Source organism: Euprymna scolopes, chromosome 35 (genome assembly GCF_053919585.1).
Source record: "Euprymna scolopes isolate OS-2025 chromosome 35, ASM5391958v1, whole genome shotgun sequence".
NCBI lineage: Eukaryota > Metazoa > Mollusca > Cephalopoda > Sepiida > Sepiolidae > Euprymna > Euprymna scolopes.
Genome location: NC_136516.1, coordinates 29,614,777 through 29,629,928, shown reverse-complemented (window position 1 = coordinate 29,629,928; position 15,152 = coordinate 29,614,777). Strand labels below are relative to the sequence as shown.

The window sequence follows — 15,152 nt, the reverse complement described above, 5'->3', positions numbered from 1 at the left end:
CAAAACTGCATTTAAAAAATTATGGCTATCTCATTGAAACACTGTTTCTTGCCATCCTCTCAATATGGAATAATTCTATGCCCTCACAGACATATACCATAAGATCAAACAGAAAAACAAATTTTTGTTACTCTAACGAAAAACTAATAGTACTAATACTGAAAATACTCATTTTCTTTCCACTGAGCTCTTAGTCTCTCTTTTTCTCTTGTTCTATTTACCTCACTCATAGTATTTCCTCAATTCTTTGTGAGAGAGGGGAGAGGAGGGGAGGCAAATACAAATCTTCCATAAACTAGTTTATAAAGAAAGACTTGAAAAACACAAAAGCAGTTTTCATTGCTTACTTTATTTGCTGTTACAGTATTGATACCATCTTTTCCTCCCCACTATTTTCTATTTTATGTACAGTGGGGTGGGGGTAACCAAGAGGGAGAGCAAGTGTTCAGGCTGTCCTTGTTACCCAGTGACCAAATCTGCATTCATGTTTTCAATTCCACTACAAGTATCTACCAAAATTGTTTGTTTTCGTGCATTCTCTAACTAAATATTAAATGACTTGCTATTATGATTATAATTGTTTTAGATGAGAATTGATAATTTGTACATTTAGTGAAAGCTTTAATGTAAAAGAGTTCTGTATTAAGCCTGTTGCTTTTCAATTGTGTCTAAGAAGCATTGTTCAGAAAGTTCTATACAGGTTGTCTGGAAGAAATGCTGTATGCTGATAATTTGGTACTTGCCTCTAAAATAATGAAAGACTTACATATTAAATTTAAGACTTGAAGAAATGTTGTAGACAGTAAAGATCTGAAAGTAAATGTTACTAAGACCAAAGTGATGATCAGTAGTTTTAGTGTAAGATCTCCTCCAGAAAGAAGTTATCCTGCTTAGTTTATGGAAAGGGAGTTAAGTATGACTCAATTTTTTATGGTACTTGTAAGAAATGCAGTAGAATTACTGGTAGATTGAGAAAGACATGCAAGAAAGTGAGAGAAATGGAGATGAATGAGAATTCAGATGTATCCAAATAGTAAAGGATAGTGAAGCTATTGACATTATTCAGAAATTTTGTTACCTTGGTAAAACCATGTTCAGCAAACTTCTGCTATTAATAACCAACAGTGTATCACCATTGTTAACAAGGTAAGATGTATGCAGTGTGATGATGTATGGTAGTGAAACCTGGGAAGTTAGGATTAAGGACATGTGTTGCATAGAGAGAAATGATACAATGAATGTGTAATACAAGCCTTAAAGATGGGCTTAGATCTGATGACCTCAGATAAAGATTAAATCATGTCAGTATGCACAGAACAGATTATTTTTTTGGCTTGATTGCATTAAAAATGGATCAAAGGGCTTGGGTTAGTAGATGTTGAACAGTTGAAATAGAAGGGTTAATTGGCATTAATTAAAACATCAGAGGAAGTGATTAAGGATGGATATGAGAGAAAGAGAAATAAATTAAGAGAAATTAGTTTTGAAGTCAATTTCTAAAAGCCATCTAACACATGCCAGCATGTAAAACAGATGTTAAACTGAATACAATATTTAAATTCTGTGAAATTTTGTTCTTTGAAAAATCATGACAAACTTTTACCATCTAGATTTAAGGAAAATATTGAACAATTTAGTCCAGTTGATGGAAAAAAAAAAGAAAAAGAAAATTTAAAACCCCAAACTTACGATTTATTCTTCCTGGTGTATGTCTTGAGAGAGATGATATTTATTGCTTCAAAAAACTGGAAAACTTTTTTCTAAAAAATATAAAAATATAATTTTCCTTGAATATTATCAAATAAATATTTCATTAAAAACCATAAAAATGATTACAAATGTTGCATAGATATAAATTACACTTAACATGTAGAAAATGTCAATAAATTTAAAAACAATGTGTTTAAGAAATGATTTTACAACATATTTAGGGTCTATCTAGAACTGTCCACATGTGGAACACGGTTCCATTGGACTGCTTTATGACTAATTACCATATAGTAGCTTTCAAGTCCAATGTAAAATTCTTGTTGAACGGCCCCTTTAATAATCTAAATTTTACCCAATGTACACCATTAATGATTACTAAACTACCACCTTACATTCATTAACCCTTATCCTTGAATACCCATCAGGCATTGATAAGTGGTGACTCCCTTGTAAAAAAAAAAATCTGATAAAATATTTAAGAAAATTTGATTGAAATTAATAAATGCAAAAGTTTTTTTCTATTTATCACACCTACATAAAAATTAGAAAGACTGATATTCAAATCATACACATTTTGAAATACTGTGTAGTAGAAAAACAAAGCTATTTGCAAACCTAATTTGCATAACTAGTTTTTAAACCGCTTATAATAAATTTATGCTTGATATTATTTATTTTAATTTTATTATCCTATTTTCTCACAAAAAAGTAACAAAGACTTTCACTATCTATTAAGTCCTCTCACTCTCCTCACTTCATTGTAATCTATTATGCATAATTATTTTAAAGTCAATTTATTATTTCATTTTTTCAATCATACTAATTAAAATATACTATAGTACATTTAAAAAATATTAATAAACACCCCCTCACTTTCACTTAATTTCAAAGTGCCGTCCACAATGTATTCCAAAAAAAATAAAGTGAACATCGAAATGCTTTGTATTCAGGATTGCTCAATGTCTATTAACAATACTTTCTATCATTCTTTAGAATGCTTCATTATATTAACAAATGCTTAAGATTCAAATTGGCATCTTTGCTTTCATGTTACAATCAGCATAATTAATTTAAATATTGAAATCAATTGAAAATAAAATTTTGGTTTCTAACAACAAAGAATAATATGTGCCATAAATCACTGACAAAACATTCATTCATATACTTTGTAGTCACAAAAAAAAAAATACCAATTATAAAAATCTGGTTAAAAATCGACATTATATATATATATATATATATATATATATATATAAGCAAAAATGTTTGTGTGGGTGTGCATTTTTTCTGTATGTCCAGCAAAGGCTTTTTTCGCTGGGATACTATTTCTCAGAACTTTTTATATACCGTCTAAATCATAATATTCAGGATTTGCGAACACGCTTTGTGTCTAGATTTATTTACATAGACTTTTACGAAATTCTTGCTATTTCGCCCCTCTCGTGTTGATTCGGCTTTTTCATATAAAATCTAAACCAATCTAAAGTGAAGGCATTGTTTCCAGCTTTTGTGCCGGGAATATCTGAAAAGCAATCAGCTTTTGATCAATGTGGGAGAAACCCCTTATATGAGACAACTGCTATTCATTGGGACACTTCCCTTTTCTATAGCGAATGGGTTTTCCCCCCAACATCTTGGGGAAACAAAACCCAAAAAAAAACTACACCGCAGTGAAAGTTAACTGCAGTATTTCTATTTGACCTCATTTAATTCCAAAACATGCACCTGTCAATTTGTGTAAACAAACCCCCAAAAAACTGCCTCGCAGTAAGAATTAACTGCGCGATTTCTATGATGTGATAGCTGACCTCATTTTTAATTCTTAAATTACTTCAAACGTTTTTCTGTTACTTCCCTTGCTGGCCAAGCTGGTAAACATGTCAGTTTTTTTTCACACTTTATTTTCTATCTTCGCCTCAAGGCTCCTGGTTCAATCCTACCTATCTACCAAAACCTTTTCTTTTTTTTACCCCCCTCCCAACACACACACCTACAAACACCCGGGCAATGCGGAGTCACCCTGCTAGTATATATACGAGTCAATTTTTCACCAGACTTTTATAATTGGTATTATATATACATATATAAAATAAAATAAATTTCTTCACCAAATTCCCTCTGCTCCACTTTTTGTTATCAGGTAAGATCTTTGACTTACTCGCAGTTTCAAATACTTTTGTATGCAAAATCCGATCCCGCATTTTGCTAATTCCTACCCTCTGATGAGAAGGAAAGTATTTCTTCGAAACTCTGCGGATTAAGGACTATCCACTTATTAAGTGTTTCCTTTTCAGATTAAATATGTTTTTAACTCTTTTTCAAAGTGTTTTTTAACATGTTTTATTAACTATTTGCTCATATATATATATATATATATATATATATATATATATATATATATACACACTAGATTTCACAACTTTTCTTAAATTTTGTAGCCAAGATTAAGTCAAGAATATCTATTAAATATTTTTATACACTTAAAAAAAATTAATGTGTGGCAACAGCACTCCATCTTAAGATATATCTAACTCTTATACGGTTAGAGGATAACATTAGCTGCCAGGTACTTCCTGGGGCAGTAGAATGATTCAACCATATTTCTAGTGAACGAGGCAATTGATTGGATATTTCTTTCTTTTTAGATCTGAAGTGAAAATCAATGATAAGAGTTTATTAAAATAAGAGGCTTCCTCAATAAGAGAGTTAATCGGATTTTGAAAAACAGAATGTAAACTTACTTTGGTAGCATGTACAGGGAAATTACCAATAAAAATTTCTACATTACCTGAAATTGAAAATAGGGTTCAAATTAATATTAACTTAAAATGAAAAATATATATTTGCAACAAATAATTTTTTTTTTTTTTTTTTAATTACATTCTCACCCAAAACAAGGTCTTTCAGATAATGTGTATCTTTAGCCATAGCTATTGGTGGTTGAGAAAGTTTCTTGTAATTATTGAAGGAAACAAGCTTAGTGTTGGCAGCATTGAATGTTTGTAAATATTTTTACTTAGCAAACTCCCCAGATATCTTAGCACAAAATGAAACTAACTTGCATTCCTCCATCCCCTCTAACATCTTCAACATGTCTGGTTATCTTCCACTTTGTCGTAAGAACTCTGACAGACACATGCACAGACTTGGAGTCTATATTCGTAACACCCTCCCCATGACTAGGGAATGTAAACTAGAATCAGATGACCAAACCTTCATGTGCTTTAAACTAACTTTACAACATAGCATTGGCTACCTATATTTTACTTTTATCGCTCTCCCTTTATCCAGCACTGTACTCTAATCAATCATGTCTCTAACAACATAGATGTAGCAATCTCCCTTGACACTAGTGCCCAAATACATGTATTTGGTGACTTTAACGCCCACCACAATAATTGGCTTGGCTTTTCTAACTACATAACATTACCCATAACTTTTATATCCCATTCTTTGACTCAGGCAGTAACATTCACGACCCGACTCCCAGATCGTCAAGAACAGCAAGCCTCACTTCTGGATCTATTTCTGACAACAGTTCCTGAGGATTATGTAACAAATACCCATTGCCCACTCGGGAATGCTGCTCATGCTGTTATAATGATAGACATCACTCTAAACTCTCAACCCCAAGTTGAAGAGCCACTGTTCAAAACGACAAGGTACTACAATAAGGCTGACTGGGATGCCATTAGAGATAACACCAGAGATGCTCCATGCGGTAATATCTTTTCTCTTCCCACGGAACAATGCACAAATGAGACCACTGACTGGTTCAAAGCAGCAATGGAAGTTCTATTGGAAATCCCACTCTCCCCAATGGTTTACTTCTACTTGCGCAACTGCTATTGCTCAGAAGCAACTAGATTTATCCGGCATAAGTCCAGTAAAAACAGACAAAAGTTTATAGAAGTTTGAAGTAATTGTAAGAAAGAAGTAGCGACACCTAAGAGAGAATATACCAAAACCACTAGAAAATGCATTGAAGCACAAAAATTAGATTTCTGGAAAATCTACAACAGTGTAGTAAATAATGGGCAATCAACAATTCCCTTCTTATTCAACAATTAAAAGGTTGCTTGCACTGCAACCAAGAAGGCTAACATGCTTGCCAGTCAATTTGCCTCAAACTATTTTGGACCCAGCAAACCACTCCCTCCCTTTGTGAACAGAAACCACACTAGATGATCTGAAAATCACCCCTCCTCAAGTACATGATATCATAAAAAAACCTAGACACCTCAAAAGTATATGGACCTGATCTCATCTCACCTGTACCATTAAAAAAATGTTCTGCTGAGATTGCTCCAGTTCTCTCCAAACTCTTCAACAAATGCCTTAACAAATCTTGCTTCCCTGACTGTTGGAAAACTGCTTCTGTGGTACCAGTTTACAAGAATTCTGTCGAAAGAACTGACCCATTAAATTATCGCCCCATTAGCCTCCTCCCATTTTTTGCCAAAGCATTTGTCCATAATTAATCAAGCTCTAGTCCACCACCTTACAGTTGCTAAACTTCTGTCCAACTATCAATATGGATTTAGGCAAGCCTTTTCTACAGCAGATATCCTAACTGTAATCTCTGAATGTATATACCATGTACTGGATAAGGCAGGGAGAGGAGGGTAGTAGCCCTATATATATCTAAGGCTTTTGACAGAGTATGGCACAATGGTCTTCTCATGAAAATCAGATCCTATGGTATTACTGGATGAATACTTAACATAATTAAATCCTTCTTAAATAAAAGAAGAATCCCGGTTGTCCTCGATGGTCATACATCTAAATAATATGATATAAATGTAGGTGTACCTCAGGGGTTGATCGTTGAACCTTTATTATTCCTGATAGTCATAAATGACCTCCCTAATAAAATAGTCTGAGATGGACATATTTGCTGATGACACCACACTCTCTAACAGGCACAAGGGGAAAATGAATGAACACATATCCAAGGCAATAGCAGAAACCCTAAAGGAAGATCTCCAGTCTGTAATAGAATAGGAACAAAAATGGATGGTAATGGTTAATGTTGTCAAGACTAAACTCGTTTCCTTTAATAATTACAAGAAACCTTTTCAATCACCAATAGCTATGGCTAAAGATTCATTACCTGAAAGTACCCCATTCAAACTCCTCGGTTTAACGTTGACAGGGAACAGGAGTTGGAACAAATACATCACAGGCATTGCCAAGGCTGCTGTGAAGAAGGTGGTTCTCTTTACCATGCTAGAAAGTTACTTATGTCTGAAAGTATTCAGTACCTCTACAAGGCTAACATTCACTCATGTATGGAGTGTAATTGTCACATCTGGGCTGGTGCATCTGCTATTAGTTTTTCCCTCCTGGACAGGGTTCAAAAGAGAGTCGCCAACCTGATAGGTTCTGAACTGTTATCTAAGCTTCAACCTCTGTCCTCCCATCAATGAAATGTTGCAACCCTTTACCTGTTTTACAAGTATTTTAATGCTGAATGCTTCAACAAACTACAAGCCCCTGTGCTCCCCCCCCCCCTCTAAAAATTGGAACATTATTTTAATGCTGCTTCAGATTTTAAAAAATGTATTATGGGTGGTATATATGTTGCTGCAACAACATTAATCCTCATTGGGTTGAGTTGATTTTTTCTATGGCCTGCACTGTGGCTTATGCACAGCAATTCTGAGCAAGGTCACACAAGATGGCTAGCTAATCTTGACTCCATTGACCTGTGGACCTGAGAGTTCAGGCAAGTTCTTTTTGATGATTGTTGTCCATAAATACATAAATAAAAATACATATTTTTTATATTTTTTTGATAAGAGGTAATTAAGAAGTTTACTAAAAGATATGATTTATGTATATGTTTTCATTCATTTATTTTTTTACTTTCTCATCCTCTTAAAACTGCATTTCATCTATGCTTATCTGATTTATTTGCTGTTTCAATCATTTTCAAGACCTGATCCATCAACTTTAAGCCTCTGTAATTATCTCTACATTGTAACAATTGTACTAAGTTCGCAGTCTTTCAGGATAACTTTCCCTAAAAACAGAGTGAACTCAAGGTTAATTTGGTATATAATGAAAACACAAACATAATTAAGTACAATAGTAACCACAACAACATTTAGTTCAACCCACTCTTCAGGTGAAATAATTACCCTAATAGGTAAACTATCCCTTAAACTAATTGATAAACATTTTCCCTAAACGCAGAGCATTTTACAAGCTATAAATAAGAGCAATGATAAAATCAGTTATGACTGCAAGGAACACATGTAAACTATAATAAGGTAACATAACATAAAAATATTAAATAGTAATAATGAGTCAAACAACAGAAGACACACCAACATTAACAGAAATAATAGCAACACTAAAAATAGCCCCTACCTATGCAACTGTAAAACAAATGCAATTTATCTCCTCAACCTCTGTCTTAATGAATAAATGCCTGAAAAATAATATTATATACAAAGCCACTATGTGCAACAACATCAATAATAAAAAAAAAGATGTATACATAAATGTTACAGAAAAATATTCAAGATCAAGTACACTTATCATATGATGACCCTTAGAAAAGTATTATACAAAAAGCAGTACAAGTATATCTAAGTATATATGAAATAATAAACAAAACAAAAAAAAACACTCACACTAAAATAAAACAGGAAATCAGAAAAGTAGCACATGCTTGCTATATAAACAGTAGGAATTTTAAGTTGTGTATGAAGGAAAAATATGAAATAAGCTCCAAACAAAAGTATAACTACTCAACAAAAAACAAATTCATGGCTAAATGTAGGCATTTAAATAAATATCTCCTTCACCACCTGAGCCATTATTAAATTATAAAACTACGAAAACAAAATTAGCAGACACATAAGCATACAGAACCATGAAAAATGGCTTATCTAGTTAAATGCAGAATAAAAAAATAGATAAAGAAATAGAAATAAAAATATTTGGAGAATAAAAAAAAACAATTGTTTAAACTATTAATAATGTTGAACATAAAAAGCAACAGCACATTTAGCAATTAACATAACTCCCTCTTAACCATCAAAATTAAAACTTACCACTGAAAGGGAAGTAACCTAGAAAAAAAAATTGTCCATAATTTTTTTTAATGGATCAATTTAAAATAGAAATACAAAAGTAAATAAAAAGCATTTGTTTAAATAAAAAATGTTATGGGAAAAAGAGAATTTTTAAGACTAAACAGATAAGTCAAACTCTTAGCTAGAAAACTGGAATGGACTCCAGTGACCAGCAATTAATATTTGCAGTACAGTTACGTCAAACTGAAAGTAAGCTATAATAGAAACACTAATAATTAGATCATGTTTTAGGCAGTCTGATAACCACTAAAAGCATGAAATCATTGAGAATGACCTATTAAAAAAACACATAATTCACAAATTCAAGTACTATAAAACTCTTCCTGAAAAGACATTGAGCATTGCATATAAGTGTAAAGAGAAAACTTTCAACTGGTCTCTAAAGCTGATACAGTTATCAATACTGTAAAAAAAGTAATAAAGAACGCAAGAGAGCTGTATGCTCAGTCCGTTAAGTCTAAAGTAGCTGAGCAGCAGCTTGGTTCCCACCAGTTTTGACAAATAGCAAACAGAATCCTGAACAGAAGCGTGCATTCTATTCCAACTATCATCAATGGACCTGAGATAATCAAAGCCAAACTTTTTGCCAAGAACTTTGCAGCTAATTCTACCCTTTGCGACCAAGGCCGCCAACCCCCAATATTTCCTCCTGTATTAGAAAACACGCTATGTGATATACAAATATCTGTACGTGATGTTGCCAAGCTAATCAAAAACCTTGATTCCAGTAAAGCAACCGACCCTAACGATATTCCAATGATAGTACTAAAAAAACTCCAACCTGAACTAGCACCCATACTTACAAAACTGTTTAAACATTGTCTTAAGGAGAATTGCTTCCTATCACTCTGGAAAATCTCATCGGTATGCCCTGTATTTAAGAATTCAGGTGATCGCTCATCTCCCTCTCAGTACAGACCAATAAGTCTCCTGTGCATCATGAGTCAGTTGCTGGCATCTGTGTTAAATAGAGAAGTAATCAACCATCTCAGCAAAAATAACTTTCTTAGCAACATGCAATATGGATTCCGTTCTGCTAGATCTACAGCAGATATGCTTACAGTTATATCTCATAGGATCAGCAAATCTCTCAAAGGAGGCTACCTTTCTAGGGCAATTGCTCTTGACATATCTAAGGCCTTTGATAGAGTATGGCATAAAGGCTTACTTCACAAGATCTCCAACTACGGTATAGCTGGAAATGTCTTCTCAATTATTAAATCATTTCTCTCTGATAGGTTCAGAAGAGTAGTGGTTGATGGGCAGAAATCAGAAGCTCACAGTATTAATGCTGGAGTCCCTCAGTGATCCATTCTGGGCCCAACTCTCTTCCTGATCTACATTAATGATCTTCCAAATCACATCCTTACATCATTCATAGACATTTATGCTAATGACACTACTATCTATGGTAGCACATCTAATACCATAAACAAACAAGTTCTCTCCGATCTCTCTCCTCTGATCTTGAGCAAGTGCTACAGTGGGGAAAGAGGTGGCTTGTTATTTTTAATGCATCTAAAACCAAGTTTTGATCTTTACATCATCAACGCTCTGATCCCCATCTGGCATTAGTTGAAATTGAAATAGTTGAAATTAGTTGGAGAGGCCTCATGTTTTGACAAGCTTCTGGGCCTGACCTTTACTCCTGATCTGAAATGGAACACATGCATTAAATCCGTTGCCAAGGCCGCTGAAAAAATGGTGGGATCCTTCTATCGATCCAGTAGATATCTCACTGCTGATGCAATTCTCTATCTATATAAGAGCCAGGTACATCCAAGGATGGAGTACTGTTGCCACATCTGGGCAGGAACTGCTAGACAGGACTTATCCTGCCTTGATAGAGTTCAAAATAGACTTCGTAGCCTCATAGGGGAAGTCCTTTTCTCTTCCCTGCAACCGCTTTCTCACAGAAGAGATGTTGCGAGTTTGTCTCTGCTTTATCGTTATTTTCATGGCAAGTGCTCAACATAGCTCCAATCTATGGTCCCTCCTCGCCAAACTTCCACAAGAAACACCCGTCTAGCAGAAAACACTATCAATAATTTCCCCCACTCTTTATCTGTGCCTAAACCTAAACGTAGATTCCATGAACAAAGCTTCTTTCTTAGAACTGCATGCCTATGGAATTGTCTTCTGTTTTCCTGCTTTCTAGCTGATTACAATATGGTTGTCTTCAAGTCTAATGTAAATAAGTTTTTGATGAACCGTTCCATATAAGTTAACAAATTTACAAAATTCCCATTACTAACAATTACTATATAGTCCAATTGTCCAATTATCTACTGTACACTCTTTAACCCTTATCCTCGAGTGGCCTCTTGGCCTTCATAAGTGGTGATGCCTATGTAAAAAAAAAGATACTTATATATCAAAATAATACTCAATGAGAACAGTAATGTGAATAATCCAAATACTACAATTTAATCAGAACTTTAAAAAAATGTGTTAAAGCAGAAAGTGTATCATTTTGGGATGCCTTTTGTATCAAAGATCCATCAAGACTTACTTTTGTTATGGGTACTTTTTATTGGGTCAGTGTCACATAAATCGTATCCAATGGACATTTCGAGGTCTTTGCCCAAATCTTTGAAACTGTTTATGGCTTGCTGCTTTGATGGCATCTTTACAATAATGACACTGCCAAGAAAAAAAAAAAAGGAATATATCAAATATTAAATTCATACTGTCATTTATGCATATAACATTTAATACATTCTATTAATTATTTTAAATCCTCTTAATATTTATCACGATTCAACTATCAGACGTGTATGCAATGCAATGATCTATAGAAGTGAAACTTGGTCAGTGAGTGTTGAGGACATATGTTGCATAGAGAAATGCTATGAAAATGATACAATAAATGCATAATGTGGATCTTAAAAACAGGCTTAGATCTGATAAGCACAGAAAAAGATTAAATCTGGACAGTATAGAGTGATATGTGCAGAAGAGTAGACTTTTATTGTATGGCTATGTTGAAAGAATCGATGAGAGTTCTTGGGTCAATAAATGTAGGACAGCTAAAGTAGCAGGTCCTGTTTACAGGATAAGGGCTAAGAAAACAAGGAAGTGATAAGGATGGACTTGAGAGAAAGTGGGATAAATAAAGACCTGGCCAGAGATAGGTTAATTTGGAAGTCAATTTCTTAACGGCGTCCAACATATGCTACCATGTAAAACAGACAGCAAACCAAACATGATAGTGTGATGAATTCAAACATAGGCATTTCATCCTCAGTAGTGACCAATTCATAGCTTTTATGTTTTTTCGCCTCTAGCTAAGATGGCTCAAAATCCATCGAAGATTAGGATTTCCATAATGTTTTAGAAATTCTGAGAGTAGGACTGATTATTTGGGTTATTCAGATTACTATTCCAAAATAATAGTGTTTAAAGTTCCCAACACCCCTGGCACAATAAATAAGGGTCTTGATTAACAGTTTTTAATGACTGTCTTCTAAAGGTTAAAAGTTTAATAACTATAACAATCATAGCTGACGGAATGAGAAAAATCTAATCCAGTGAATTAAATGAAGAGCTCAATTGAAAATTACACATAGGTTTCTGAGTTCAAAGATTCCAGAGTTCAAAAAAATTAAACTAAATCCATAGGTTATATCAATCAAAATATTGTGAGAATAACAATCCTGATCATAGACGTCTAAATAATCCAAAATTATACTCATTAATTATTCCTCAAATTCCAACAAAAGTTTTAATTAAGTAGAAAGTGATCACAAGGGAAGGACAACTTATGTTGACTTTCCTGTGAGAATAGCAAAAATGAAAAATACAAGGAAACCTTTTGAAATAAAAAATGATGTTACTCACTTGTCAACAAAAGAAACACTTGAAACGGAACCATATCGAGAGAAAATAGCTTCAACAGCCTAAAATAAAAAAGGAGACAAAATTAAAGATGGAAAGTACAAAATTGTATTACTCATTCATCTCTTGGAATGTTGCAATCAGAAGAAATAATTTCCAGAAGCCAAAATATATTTTTTATTATTTGAGCTACTATCTTCATCTTGGTTGTGAGGGACAATTACATTTAGTTTTACAATTACAATTATTAGATGTATCTCCTGAACTAGAATTTTATCAGCTTGGGATTTTTTTTTAATCTTATTGTAATGAGAAATAATTATGTTTTGGTCTAAACTTAAGACTATAGAACTATTGTATTTTTATTTATAACTTTACAGAATTTATAGATATTTTCTTAATTTTTTTTTTTTTCTTTAAATACTTATCTCAACTTATTTTTAACGTTTGATTTTAACAAAAGATGTTCCGATTTACTTGCCTCCCCACAAAAGCAGAATTAGACACAAGGTCTTTTAATGTGGGGAAAATCCAGCTTACAAAAAGGGGTCACTCTGGAAAGGAACAAAAATAAAAATTGTCTCAGTCACAAAGGATTTCTTCTCCACTGACCGAGGACAGAAAAGTGTACTATCAGAACATATACTACACTTTGTTCTTAGTCAAAAGGCTAAGTATTTTTTTCATGTTAAAAATGTAGAGGATAAATATGTATGTCCTCAACTCCAACATCAAAATAAGACAACATAAGATCGAATTTAATATATACAAACAGAACATTAATTATGAACAATGGAAAAAACATAAGTGTGTGTGTGTACACATGTGATTAGGCATAGTTCTGAAATGTTCATTAATGTTGTTTCGAGATAATTCATGCTTGTAGAGTTGTTTGTTCAGTGTTCATCTTTAGAGTTAGACAAACAATGTCTTACCTTGATAAGTTTAAATTTGCATAAACAGAGTATAATTTGATCGAATCATTGCGCACGTATTTCTTGTAGCGACAAGTGTCACTAACGTTTGTGGTCATGTCGAAGTGAAAAGAGAGAGAGAAGAAAGAAAGAAGAAACGGAAGGAAAAGGTAAAAAGGAAGTGACCTCGATGCTTGTTGTGTCAGAATGTCAAATCAATAGGGAAAAGTTGTTTGTTTTGTGTCTGTGTGTTCGCGCCACAGAAACCAGATATAATAGTTGCTATAAGAAACAATAAAACAGCAACAATGAATAAATGATCCATAATATATTCCTTCATAGTACGAGGATGTTCAAAATCTGACTTAAAAATTATTTATAAATTCTCCAAAAGATTAAATTATAACTAATGAAATTTCATTTGTCGTGTTGCTTTTCTTTGTTTCTTCCAATGGAAAAGTTGTTACCTTGAACTAGCCAATAAAATTGTTTGCTATTTCAAAACAAATATAAAAAAAACTGTGGTTGTTTTTGTAAATAAAAATCAGTTATTGAAAAATTATTGAAATAATTGAATTATTGAAAATAAATTGCTGACAAAAAATCTAAGTTAACTCTCTTACTTTGCCAGCTTAAAGTATAAAAAAGTCATTATTTTTTTATTTGTTTAAAAAACGTCTCTGGGGATATTTCTTTGAATGCTAAGTGAGAATGAGTAAGTGGTGGATGGGGCAAGTGCCATTTATCCTATTTTTCTTCATCTTTTTGCTATTTATTGATTGGTTAGTCTTAAATCTTCTTCTTTTGTTTAGTATGTTTCTAATTTTTATTCAATCTATGCATGTTTGTTTTAATCAGTTAATATACTTGTGTTACAATTATTAGTATCTAATCTATTTAGTTGATTTTATTTGACTATATTATGAGATGTTAAATTTTTTTCTAGATTTATTTGTAGTTTCATTAAATTTAATTTATCCTGAATTTAGCACAACAGTATTGTATTAATTAGCATTTTGATCAAAGAGCCATCTATTTACAAAAAATTTAGAAATTCTACAAAAGATGTGTGGAATAATAGTGTGAGTAGATTTACTGTGCAAATAATACAAACTTTGATGAAGCTTATGAAATGGTGAGGATTCTATGAGATTTAGCATAATATCTAAGAAGTTTATGATTCTTCAATTAATATCTACAGTGATGTTTATGGTATATTACTAAACATTTTTTTTTAATTTAGCTGAAATGCCACTTTAAAACTCCATGCATTTTACTCTATTTTATTGAATGAGAAATATTAAGCTTCTATTCTGATTTGCAAATTGAAAACTAAATTAATTTTGACAGCTCTATTTGAGAATTTTACAAGTGAATTTTAAATAAATAATTAATATAAACTTTTAAATTAGGGAGTCAAAGACAACTTAGTTTCTTAATAAGTATGCATATGATTGGAAAATAGACAAAAGTGACAATTTAAAAAACACTTAAAAATATTGCATTGATATTAAAATGGTGATTATATGAAACATTACTAGGAGGCTCTTTACCGAAAAAAATCTTATATAAAATTGAGAGCTGT

General features: G+C 32.6%; 1 protein-coding gene across 7 annotated transcripts in view; it reads right to left on the bottom strand.

The window, feature by feature from the left end:
* Positions 1-15,152, bottom strand: part of LOC145259779 (uncharacterized) — a 90,162-nt gene that overhangs the window by 39,335 nt on the left and 35,675 nt on the right. For 4 of the 7 annotated variants that reach the window (XM_080117530.1, XM_080117532.1, XM_080117533.1 and 1 more), the window contains 5 exons: positions 12,657-12,715; positions 11,329-11,459; positions 8,775-8,792; positions 4,452-4,498; positions 1,690-1,760 (listed from right to left, as the gene is read on the bottom strand). In XM_080117530.1, the coding sequence (XP_079973656.1) occupies positions 1,690-1,760; positions 4,452-4,498; positions 8,775-8,792; positions 11,329-11,459; positions 12,657-12,715 (326 nt within the window). The remainder of the gene's footprint in view (positions 1-1,689; positions 1,761-4,451; positions 4,499-8,774; positions 8,793-11,328; positions 11,460-12,656; positions 12,716-15,152) is intronic. The other 3 variants (XM_080117534.1, XM_080117535.1, XM_080117529.1) reach the window with 1 other exon arrangement.